Here is a 12,013-nt window from a genome sequence, read left to right on the forward strand (position 1 = left end):
GTAAGAATTTAAAAACTAAAATAGATAAATCCCAAAGAAAGGCAATGCCAAAGAGTGCTCAAACTACTGCACAATTGCAAAATGGCAACCCACTCCAGTATTCTTGCCTGGAGAATCCCAGGGACGGGGGAGCCTGGTGGGCTGCCGTCTATGGGGTCGCACAGAGTCGGACACGACTGAAGCGACTTAGTAGCAGCAGCAGCAGCACATGCTAGTAAAGTAATGCTCAAAATTCTCCAAGCCAGGCTTCAGCAATATGTGAACCGTGAACTTCCTGATGTTCAAGCTCGTTTTAGAAAAGGCAGAGGAACCAGAGATCAAAGTGCCAACATCTGCTGGATCATGGAAAAAGCAAGAGAGTTCCAGAAAAACATCTCTTTCTGCTTTATTGATTATGCCAAAGCCTTTGCCTGTGTGGATCACAATAAACTGTGGGAAATTCTGAAAGAGATGGGAATACCAGACCACCTGACCTGCCTCTTGAGAAATTTGTATGCAGGTCAGGAAGCAAGAGTTAGAACTGGACATGGAACAACAGACTGGTTCCAAATAGGAAAAGGAGTACATCAAGGCTGTATATTGTCACCCTGCTTATTTAACTTATATGCAGAGTACATCATGAGAAATGCTGGACTGGAAGAAACACAAGCTGGAATCAAGATTGCCAGGAGAAATATCAATAACCTCAGATATGCAGATGACACCACCCTTATGGCAGAAAGTGAAGAGGAACTCAAAAGCCTTTTGATGAAAGTGAAAGTGGAGAGTGAAAAAGTTGGCTTAAAGCTCAACATTCAGAAAACGAAGATCATGGCATCTGGTCCCATCACTTCATGGGAAATAGATGGGGAAACAGTGGAAACAGTGTCAGACTTTATTTTTCGGGGCTCCAAAATCACTGCAGATGGTGACTGCAGCCATGAAATTAAAAGACACTTACTCCTTGGAAGCAAAGTTATGACCAACCTAGATAGCATATTCAAAAGCAGAGACATTACTTTGCCAACAAAGGTCCGTCTAGTCAAGGCTATGGTTTTTCCTGTGGTCATGTATGGATGTGAGAGTTGGACTGTGAAGAAGGCTGAGCGCCGAAGAATTGATGCTTTTGAACTGTGGTGTTGGAGAAGACTCTTGAGAGTCCCTTGGACTGCAAGGAGATCCAACCAGTCCATTCTAAAGGAGATCAGCCCTGGGATTTCTTTGGAAGGAATGGTGCTAAAGCTAAAACTCCAGTACTTTGGCCACCTCATGCAAAGAGTTGACTCATTGGAAAAGACTCTGATGCTGGGAGGGATTGGGGGCAGGAGGAGAAGGGGACGACAGAGGATGAGGTGGCTGGATGGCATCACTGACTCGATGGACGTGACTCTCTGAACTCCAGGAGTTGGTGTTGGACAGGGAGGCCTGGCGTGCTGCGATTCATGGGGTCGCAAAGAGTCAGACACGACTGAGCGACTGATGTGATCTGATCTGATGTTTATCATTTAATGTTTTGATGTATTATCTTAATTGGAAATTATTTAGATATTTGTGAATATACATTATTGAGTTTAGTAGTATAATCTTTTTTCTTATTTATATTTATTTAAAAAATTTAACAAGTATGCTTGGATAAGGTATTACACTTCTCTGGTGGGTCAGACTGTAAGAAATCTGCCTGCAATGCAAGAGACCCAGGTTAAATACCTGGGTCAGAAAGATCCCCTGGAAAAAGGGAATGGCTACCCACTCCAGTATTCTTCCCTGGAGAATCCCATGGAAAGAGGAGCCTGGTGGGCTTCAGTCCATGGACTGAGCAACTAACACTAATAGGCATTAAACAGTTAATCATCATCTTAAGTTATTTTTCATGTTAACAAATTTCTTAACCTGTGAACCCAAGAAGCAGGTTCTCATCGGATATCAAATCTGATGGCAGCTTCATCTTGGACTTCTCAGCCTCTGAAGTGAAAGTCACTCAGTTGTGTCTGACTCTGCGACCCCATGGGCTACACAGTCCATGGAATTCTCTAGGCCAGAGTACTGAAGTGGGTAGCCTTTCCCTTCTCCAGGAGATCTTCCCAACCCAGGGATCAAACCCAGGTCTCCTACATTGCAGGCGGATTCTTTACCGGCTGAGCCACAAAGGAAGCCCTAAATATTTCTGTTAAAGCAGCCAGTCAATAGGACTTGTGTTACAGCAGCTCAGGTGAATGAAGACCAGCAGCATCTGCTTCATCTGGGCACTTGTTAAAATCGAAATTCTTGGGCCCCACTCTAGACCTACTGAATAAGATGCAGTGCTCTATATCTTAACAGATCCTTTGGCAGATTCCGATGCATGTCAAAATGAGAGAACCACCATGCTCAACCAACTAGTATCTTGAAAAACAAGCCAGAAAAAAATATTTACTATCATTTTGAAGTACCAAAAAAGTAGCCAGAGTTTTTAAAATTATTAAATGAGAGAGATTTCCTTTCAGAGATTATGAAATGGAGTGATTTTCAGATATCTAAAATTTCATGAGACTCTTCAAGTACTTTTTGGACAAACATTTGGCAGTAAAATGAAGTGTCAAATATGTCTCCTTTTTAGCCTCAATACTAGAAAAGCATATACACTATGGTAAACCAATAAACAAAATAACAAAAATCAATCCCTGGTTATACAAATGTGTAATTGCAAATTCACATGCAATTGTAAGTTTAATACAGAGATAGTTTGAGTACCATTCACACAGTAGAAAATGATATTTCACTTGCCATGTGGAAAGGTCTTTTGGACCTTTTTTATAAAATAAGTGAGAAATAATAGATTCTTGATTTGAAATATATAAAGGCTATATCATTTTGTTGTCTTTGTATTATTTACTAAATAACTGAGAGAAAACTCAGGGAAAACATTAATAAAATATGAAAAAATCAACAAAAATGACAAGTGAAATTGATAGACATTTTGACACTGAGAAGTAAATGACTTGTAATAAAAATTTTCAGGTCTTACTAAAGATAGTATTTCCTTGGGAGTAAGACAAATACAGTTAATGAAGAGAAATGAATTGATTCACGTTAGAAGATTTAAATTTTACATTGGATTTGACAGAAAATGCTGATATCAATGAAGAAAACATAAAACTCTTAAATGTCATTTTAATGAAGTCAGTCATTTCCCAAGAAAACTTGAGATGCCCTAAATATGAAAGGAACTTAATTAAGAGCTTCCTCCGCTGAAAACAGTGTAACAATTTGCATGATATTAGCAATATTTAATTTGAAGAGCAAAGGAAAATTTCTAGACTGTCAACAATAAAACACACATTTCCATCAGGTATGCTAAATACTGATTTTTCTTTTCTATTCTCTCTGTAGAATATGGTAATACAAAATCATTGTCATATGAAGAAGCAATCAAAGAACATGCAGCCAAGAAATGTAGAAATAAAACAAATATGGGCCAGGGAGTTATTTAATTTTTAAACTATTATATTTCTGCCATTTGTGATGTTTGTAGCATTTACAAACTTTTTAGAATCTTGTCATTTATTGTGGCTTTTCTCATTTTAATTAAATATTCACTTTCTTATCTAATTTTTCAAATGCACTCCCTCTCCAAATTTTATAACTTTCAGTTATACTGAAAATATAACTGAAACTCAAAAAACTTGTATCTACTCAATCCTATGGGCCAAAACAACTCTATGTATTAAGCAGTGCTTCTTTAAATGTTGAACAAATGACTGTCACCTAAAAATATTCAAAATAGAGGAGATATAAAATAACTTAAAATTTGTTACATTTTAATATTCATTTTGAAAGTATAAAATTTTTTTAAAATAGAGAATATAATATTGAGTTGGCCAAAAGTTCATTCTTTTCTATACAATGCCATGGGAAAACGCAAATGAACTTTTTGGTCACCCTATCTGGTTCTGTCACTTCATGGCAAATAGATGGGGAAACAGTGGCTGACTTTATCTTGGGGGGCTCCAAAATCACTGCAGATGGTGATTGTATCCATGAAATTAAAAGACGCTTACTCCTTGGAAGGAAAGTTATGACCAACCTAGACGGCATATTAAAAAGCAGAGACATTACTTTGTCAACAAAGGTCCATCTAGTCAAGGCTATGGTTTTTCCAGTGGTTGTGTATGGATGTTAGAGTTGGACTGTGAAGAAAGCTGAGCACTGAAGAATTGAAGATTTTGAACTGTGGTGTTGGAGAAGGCTCTTGAGAATCCCTTGGACTGCAAGGAGATCCAACCAGTCCATTCTAAAGGAGATCAGTCCTGGGTGTTCATTGGAAGGACTGATGTTGAAGCTGAAACTCCAATACTTTGGCCACCTGATGAGAAGAGCTGACTCATTTGAAAAGACCCTGATGCTGGGAAAGATTGAGGGCAGGAGGAGAAGGGGACGACAAGGATGAGATGGTTGGATGGCATCACCGACTCAATGGACGTGGGTTTGGGTGAACTCTGGAGATGGTGATGGTCAAGGAGGCCTGGCGTGCTGGGGTTCATGGGGTCGCAGAGAGTTGGACATGATGAGCGAGTGAGTGAGTGAACTGATACATAGAACTTCTAATATCAATCACCTAAATTCAGTGCCTAAGGTTTTTTTTTTTTGTTTTTTTTTTTGTTGTTGTTGTTGTTTTTGTTTTGTTTTGTTTTTTTTTTACTTTTTGAACTTTTTTTCTGCTGTATTTAAAAGCAGATCCCAGATATCAATGTCATTTCATCCCTCTCTGCCTCTAACAAATGTGGACATTTTCTCAGGTGCGTGTATGCTCATTTATGTCCTACTCTTTGTCACTACCTGGACTGTCCTCTGGGCTTCTCTGCCCATGGGATTTTCCAGGCACAAATACTGGAGTAAGTTGCCGTGTCCTCCTCCAGGAAATCTTCTGGATCCAAGGATCGAAACTCTATGTGGATTCTTTACCGTTGAGCCATCTGGGAAGCCCCTTTTCTTAGATAAATATTCACTTAACCAAATGTTAGGTCATCACATCTAACAAAAAGTATGCAATGTAATCATCTAATCTCATCCATAGTCAAATATCCCCAATTTTTCAAAATTGTCTTTTTGCATTAGGTTTATTTGAATCACGATATAAGCAAATTCAACACCTTTCACTTTATTAAACCTTTTAAGTTCCTTCTAATATGTCACTTTTTTCCCTGTGTCACTAAGATATTGCTAAACCAAAGTCAATTGTTCTATACAGTGCTTCATATTTTGGATTTATCTGTCTGCTTTTTCTTGTGTCTTATGTCTTACTATTATTGTCTTATTAGAAGTTAGTTTCAAACTGTGGTGGTTTAGTCACTAAGTCATGTCTGACCCCTTGCGACTCCATGGACTTAGCCTGCCAGGTTCCTCTGTCCATGAGATTTCCCAGGCAATAATACTGGCGTGGGTTGCTATTTCCTTCTGCAGGGGATCTTCCCAACCCAGGAATTGAACGTGGGACTCTTGCACTGCAGGCAGGTTCTTTACCAACTGCACTACAAGGGAAGCCCAACTTCTGACAAGTGGTTCTCAAACTTGAGCTACAACAGAATCCCCCTTGAAGGCATTTTATTAATAAAACACAGATTATGGGTCTAGCCCCAAAGTGTCTGATTCAGGCGATCTAGGATGCGACAAATAATGTGCATTTCTGATCAGTTCCCAGGATATACAATTAGTGCTGAGCTAACAGGCACACTTTGGGAACCGCCATTCTAGACTGAGGTTAGATTGGATTCAATTTCTTGTTTTTATTTTCAAAAGCTTGTTTCTTTAATTATACTGTGTGTTTCCTTTGGGATTTCCCAGGGGGTTCAGTGGTGGAGCATCCACCTGCAAAGGCAGGGGATGTGAGTTCAATCCCTGGGTTGGGGAGATCCCCTGGAGGAGAAAATGGCAACCCACTCCAGTATTCTTGCCTTAAAAATTCCATGGACAGAGGAACTTGGCGGGTTACAGTCCATGGGGTCACAAAAAGTCAGACATGATTGAGTGACTAATACACAAGAGCAAATGCTTCATTTTGCATCACATCACAAGGCACATAGTGTCTGGCAATCACACTTTTAATGATGCTAAGAATGCCTAGTAGATTCAGTAATGAGTAACTGATATTTTTAAATGTGACTTGCTGAATACAGTGAAGTGGCAGGAACAAAATCAATATACAGAAATCTGTTGCATTTCTATACACAATAATAAACTCTCAGAATGAGAAATTAAGAACACAATCCTATCTACAATTGCATCAAAAAGAGTAAAATATCATTAAATAATATAAATGTTAAATAAAGATAAAAAATGCTCTGAACACAGAGTAAGAAAACTTTCCTTAAAAATAATGTTAATCTTCCTCTCTGTGGGGATTTTTCTAGGTCTAGAATTGGCAGTTCTATTTGGGTGCAAAAATGTGAGAAAAGGAAAGTGCAAATATGTTTTCAAGAAGGATGGTCACGTGTGATCTCAAGATAATGAATGAAATATGCAACTAAGACAAAAATCTAATCTTGTCCCCATAAACCATTTTTTGGATAAGCAGGTGTGTCTCTTCCATCAGGCCTAAGTTATGCTTCTTTATATCTTTGTATTTTTAAAGGTCTAATTTGGATTTTTTAGTTTTACACATAGAAAATGAAAATGATTGTTCCTAAAATGGAGATTTGTTTAGGGAATGATCATCCAGAGTTTTTATTGAAATGAGACAGGTTTATGGGGCAATGACTGCTATATTTTATGTGGGTTATTAGAAGGCCTATAGTAATTTTTGTTGCTTGATTTTATATTATCACCCCAATACCCATATTCTCCCATTTGTTAAAAGGACTATTTTTAGAGCAGTTTTAGATTCACAGCAAAACTGAGAGGAAGGTATAGAGATTTCCCATATTCCCACTTCCCTCTACACGTGCTTATTTTCCCTGTTACCAGCATTATTTACCAGAGCAGCACACATGTTATTAATACAATTGATGAACCTACACTGGTGGATTATAGTTATCCAAAGTCAATAGTTTATATTAAGTTTCACTCATGGTAGTGTACATTCCTTGGATTTGTACAAATGTAGAATGGCTTGTATCCACTACTGTGGTGTATCATACAGAGTATTTTCATGGCCCTAAAAATCTTCTTTGTTCTATCTATTCATCCCTCCCCATCCCCTAAGCCATGGAAACTACTGATTTTTTTTTTAATTGTGTCTAGTTTTGCCTTTTCTAGGATGTTATATAGTTGAAATCATACAATATATAGACTTTTCCATTGGTTTCTTTCACTGTGCTTCAGTTATGTCTGATTCTGTATGACCCTATGGAGCCTGTTAGGCTCCTCTGTCCATGGAATTCTCCAGGCAGGAATACTGGAATGCGTTGCCACACCCTCCTCCAGGGGATCCTCTTGATCCAGAGATCAGACTCATGTCTTTTATGTCTCATGCATTGGCCAGCAGTTTCTTTACCACTAGCACCACCTGGGAGACACACTTAGTAATATGTATTTAAGATTCCTCTGTGTCTTTTCGTGGCTGGTTAGCTCATTTCTTTTAGTATTAAATATTATTTCATTATCTGGATCAACTACAGTTTATCCATTCACCCATTGAAGCACATCTTGGTTGTTTCCAGGTTTTGGCAATTATGAATAAAGCTGTTTGAAACATTATTGTGCAGGTTTTGTGTAGACACAAATTTTAATTCCTTGGGTAAATACCAAGGAGCACAATTGCTGAATCACATGGTGAATATGTTTAGTTTCAGAAGAAAAAGCAAAATGATCTTCCAAAGTGGTGGTATCATTTTGCATCCTACCAGCAATGCATGAGACCTTTGGTTCCACATCGTCTCCAGCATTTACTGCTGTCAGTGTTCCAGATTTTGACCCTTTTTATACGTGTGTAGTGACATCCCATTGTTGCTTCAGTTTGCATTTCCCCAATGCATATGATGTGAAGCATCTTTTCATGTGCCTATTTGCCATCTGTCTATCTTCTTGGGTGAGGTGTCACTGGCCCACATTTTAATCAAGTTGTTTCCTTATTGTTTAGTTTTTAGTGTTCTTTGTATATTTTGGATAGCTGTCCTTTAGTAGATGTGTCATTGGCAAATATTTTCTTTTCGTCTATGGCTTGTCTTCACTCCCCCATATTTTAAGACCAACGACTTTGCAGAAAAAGAAAAGCTACCTTCAGTGCCAACTCCGTAGAGAACCTTTCTTAGATGCTGTGAGGAAAAAGTAGGATATGTTTAGATTCCTGTCTCGGTCTAGCTTGAAGGAAAAAATGCATATTAACATGAAAAGAAACGTACAGCACAATGGTGGTATTTAAATCAGCGTCAAAAGCCACTGAATACTAAGAGTTTACAGTGAAGGAAAAGACTCAAATAGACTGAGGTTGAAGTGGGAATCTGTGGAAATTGAACTTAATCCAGTTAGTCTTGAAAGCTTTTAGATCTTCAACAATGAGACAGACAAGAAATATACCATCTGCGAAAGAGAATTCAGAGTTATAAAAATTTTCATTTATTTTCTCGAAGGAAAAAAAGCAACAACATTGATTATGTTCTCGGTTTAGATCCTGAATATTTTCAGGTCTAAGATGGGTTTTCTTTACCTTGACTGCCTAGAGCTATCCATGAACAACCTTCATGGTTCTAAGTGGTACTATTTGTAGTAGACTGCTGGCTTATGTGTCTCACGTCATATCTAGAAAGAATAAAGTAGCCCAGAATGTTTGTATTCAGATAAGTGTATTATAACACTTTTAAAATATTACCATTTTAAAAGCCTATATGGTATATTTTTCAAACCTATGGAATATTTGCCTTATATTTGATTAGGTGATTCTACCTTGTTAATGATCTGAACTATAAAAATAGGCTTTATTTTAAATTGTAACTCCACTTTTAATGTCAGTGATCTATTTTAGTTTTGTTCTCTCTCTGATTTTATGGTAATAATATAGTAGTGCAGCCCTTAAAGCAGTCAGCATATATGTTGTCATTGCATGGAAGCAGTTTTGAAGGCTGAGGATTTAAAATTTCCCATTGTAAAGGTCTTTCAAAAGTAGTTGACTTTGTTGTTAGATTTCAGAATAGTTTCTGTTCTTTACAGAAATTATACATACTAGCTGGGGTGACCCGGGTATCTAAGTTGTCATATATGAAACTTGGGGTTGTTAATCTGACCCAGTAATGATGGATTGCTGTACTACTCCAAGCTCCACTGCAAATGATTGAAACTCAGATTTAAGCAAAAATATAAAGGGGAGGTTGAAAGGATATAATATCACACAGCTGGAAAGATCCATGAGTTCATTTCATTTCAGGCACAGTTAAATCTAGATGCTCAAATGATTTCCCGGGACTGTTTCTACTTTTCTTAGCTCTGCTAGATTCAACTTGATTTTAGTTACAGGCACACTTTCATCATCTGGAGCTGAAGGTTTGAAGCAGTGATACCTAGGGTAGAAGAGGTTGGTGCCCACAAGATTGGAACAGATGCTTGGCTAACAAGGAAGTAAAGGATATTGCAGCAGGACCCATAGTTGGTCTTGGACACAATTATCTATGTTTGTGAAAATTGTCTTGGTTGGCCTTCATTAGTACGTTATGAAGCACTAAGCTTGACAAATGATTAGAAGGAAACCTAGTTACTTTTTTCTAAAGCAAATCAGATGCCATCTTTAGACTCATAGACAAATTATAAAGTGACCTTAAAACATGTCCTAGCAGTCCTAGCATCAATATTTTGTATAGTCCTTGTTGGGCAAATCAGTGAAATGTACCTACCCCTCAGTTCCCTGATCTGTGTCAAGAATACTAATGCAGTTAGGTGGACTAAGCTCTGGTGTCATCTCTATTCCAAGAATATGTGATTCAATGATTCCTTTACAAAAGTGATTGCAGGTTGTTTTTGGTTCTGCAATATGTATATTGAATGGAAACAGTAATCGCTCTCAAAAAGCTAAATTCAATAAATCTGTCTGCAGTGACAGAAATGTTCTATGTGGCTATTGAGCACTCACCATGTGAATGGTGTGACACAGGAAATGAAGTTTTAATGTGATTTCATTTAAGTTAATTTTGATTTAAGTGAAAATAGCCACAGCTCTAGAATTATCAGCTTATTTAAACTGAAGTTTTGAGAAACGGTTGACATTAAAAGCAAAACAAAATTTATTAGCTCGTGCAAGGAATTTCAAAGCAGCAATTTCTTCTTTTCTTTTCAGTCCCCTGCGCATAGCTATTCAAGCTACGACTCGGGCAAAAATGAGAGTGTGGATCGGGGTGCTGAGGATCTGTCTCTAAACAGGGGAGATGAGGATGAAGATGACCACGATGACCACGAAGATTCTGAGAAAGCTAACGAGACAGATGGCGTGGAGGCTGAGCGGCTAAAAGCTTTTAATGTGAGTCTTGCCACCCTCCCCGTGTGGCTGGATTTTTACCCCTTCACTTTCATGTTGTTGCTTGTTGGTAAATGTGGATATTTTAGAGACATGTTTGTTTAATTTACAGAAGGATTTAAAAAGTACATGAAACACTCTTTGCCAACCAGACACCAGAATTGCTGTGTTTTGTTTAGAATTTTAAAGCCAAATGTGAGCTGAAAACTGCAGTTGTGTTGTGTGAGTATGCATGTTTACCTAGCGGATGAAGGGGGCGTCAGCTTATGCCCTGGAAGAGCCTGCCCGTCATCCGTTATTTTTTGTTTTTGTTTTTGTTTTTTTTTGCTTTCCCAGCTTACCTAATTATGCATGACAAAAGAATCTGTTGTTTGTTTTCTGAGATTAGTATACTGTGCAGTGTAGCAATGTAACAGTCATTTTTATTATTAATAGAGAATTTACGGGGTGCTTAATTGTCACAGTCTACTGTTATTTCTTGATTTTTTTTCCTACGCGATAGTCTATATTTTTCTGTCTCTGTCTGTCTGTCTGTCTGCCTCTCTCTCCCTTTCTCTCTCTCTATTTTTTAATCCAACCATTTAGAAAGTCTTTAAAGGGTGTTTGCTTAAAATTTCTGGCTTTCCATTGCAAAGTTCTCCAGTGCATAAACCAGAAAAGAGTATTTTCCTATCGGTAATCAAGACAGGAAGCTAGGAACAGCAGAGAGCAGCCCTCCAAACCCTTCTCCTCTGTCTCCCTCTTGCCAACAGATGTTTGTCAGGCTGTTTGTAGATGAAAACTTGGACCGAATGGTCCCAATCTCTAAGCAGCCCAAAGAAAAGATCCAGGCTATCATTGACTCATGCAGGCGACAATTCCCTGAATATCAAGAGCGTGCCCGAAAACGCATACGTACTTACCTCAAGTCCTGCAGGCGGATGAAAAGAAGTGGTTTTGAGATGGTGAGTTTTGAATTAAAACACAGCCCTAGATTCCATCCAAATCCCACATGTAAACCATGACACGATTTTTTTTTTCATCTTAGTGTCTTTTTAATTTTTTCCATAACGTCAGGTCCAAGGGGTTTTTGTTTGCTTGTTTGTTTTTGCTCCTTTTCATCTTCCTGAAGTATTTATCCCCTCTGTTGATTCAGTAAGGAATACCTTGTGAGACTAGTGCTCACAGGCCCGCATGGTACCACGTCCTAGAAAAGGAGGGTCACATGAGTGAACACCAGCAAGAATCAGCATCCCAGTCTTGTGTGTTATCTTTCTGTTACTGCTGAAGCAGATCTAAGGTTAATCAAGTCTTGAACTGAAGCACCAATGGTTGCTTTAGATGGCATATGAGAATGCCTTTCTCTGGAACAAAAGGAAATGAATGGATCCATCTAAGTAGTATCAATTTCATACCAACATTTTATAAATAGCAGGCCTTGAAAACAAAGATCAGGGAATGAAACTCCTTATGTGAAAAGTAAGGCTTTTGTGTACTTGGTATATTTGTGTGTCTGTCTTGTGGATGGTTAACATAAGCTTTTAGATTCAGCTTGGCTTTATAGATGGATGACATTATGCCAATGTTAGGTATTTATGGCTGGAATTTAAATATCAGTGATTTTTGAACTTTATTCTACCT

The 12,013-nt window shown here is 38.0% G+C and overlaps 1 protein-coding gene across 18 annotated transcripts in view; it reads left to right on the top strand.

Moving 5' to 3' along the window:
• The window catches only part of NOL4 (nucleolar protein 4), a 555,347-nt gene that overhangs the window by 415,323 nt on the left and 128,011 nt on the right, over positions 1-12,013 (top strand). For 16 of the 18 annotated variants that reach the window (XM_055559249.1, XM_055559238.1, XM_055559237.1 and 13 more), the window contains 2 exons: positions 10,217-10,396; positions 11,146-11,337. In XM_055559249.1, coding sequence (XP_055415224.1) covers positions 10,217-10,396; positions 11,146-11,337 — 372 coding nt within the window. The remainder of the gene's footprint in view (positions 1-10,216; positions 10,397-11,145; positions 11,338-12,013) is intronic. The other 2 variants (XM_055559242.1, XM_055559252.1) reach the window with 1 other exon arrangement.

Source organism: Bubalus kerabau, chromosome 21, assembly GCF_029407905.1.
Source record: "Bubalus kerabau isolate K-KA32 ecotype Philippines breed swamp buffalo chromosome 21, PCC_UOA_SB_1v2, whole genome shotgun sequence".
In the NCBI taxonomy this organism is placed as follows: Eukaryota; Metazoa; Chordata; class Mammalia; order Artiodactyla; family Bovidae; genus Bubalus; species Bubalus kerabau.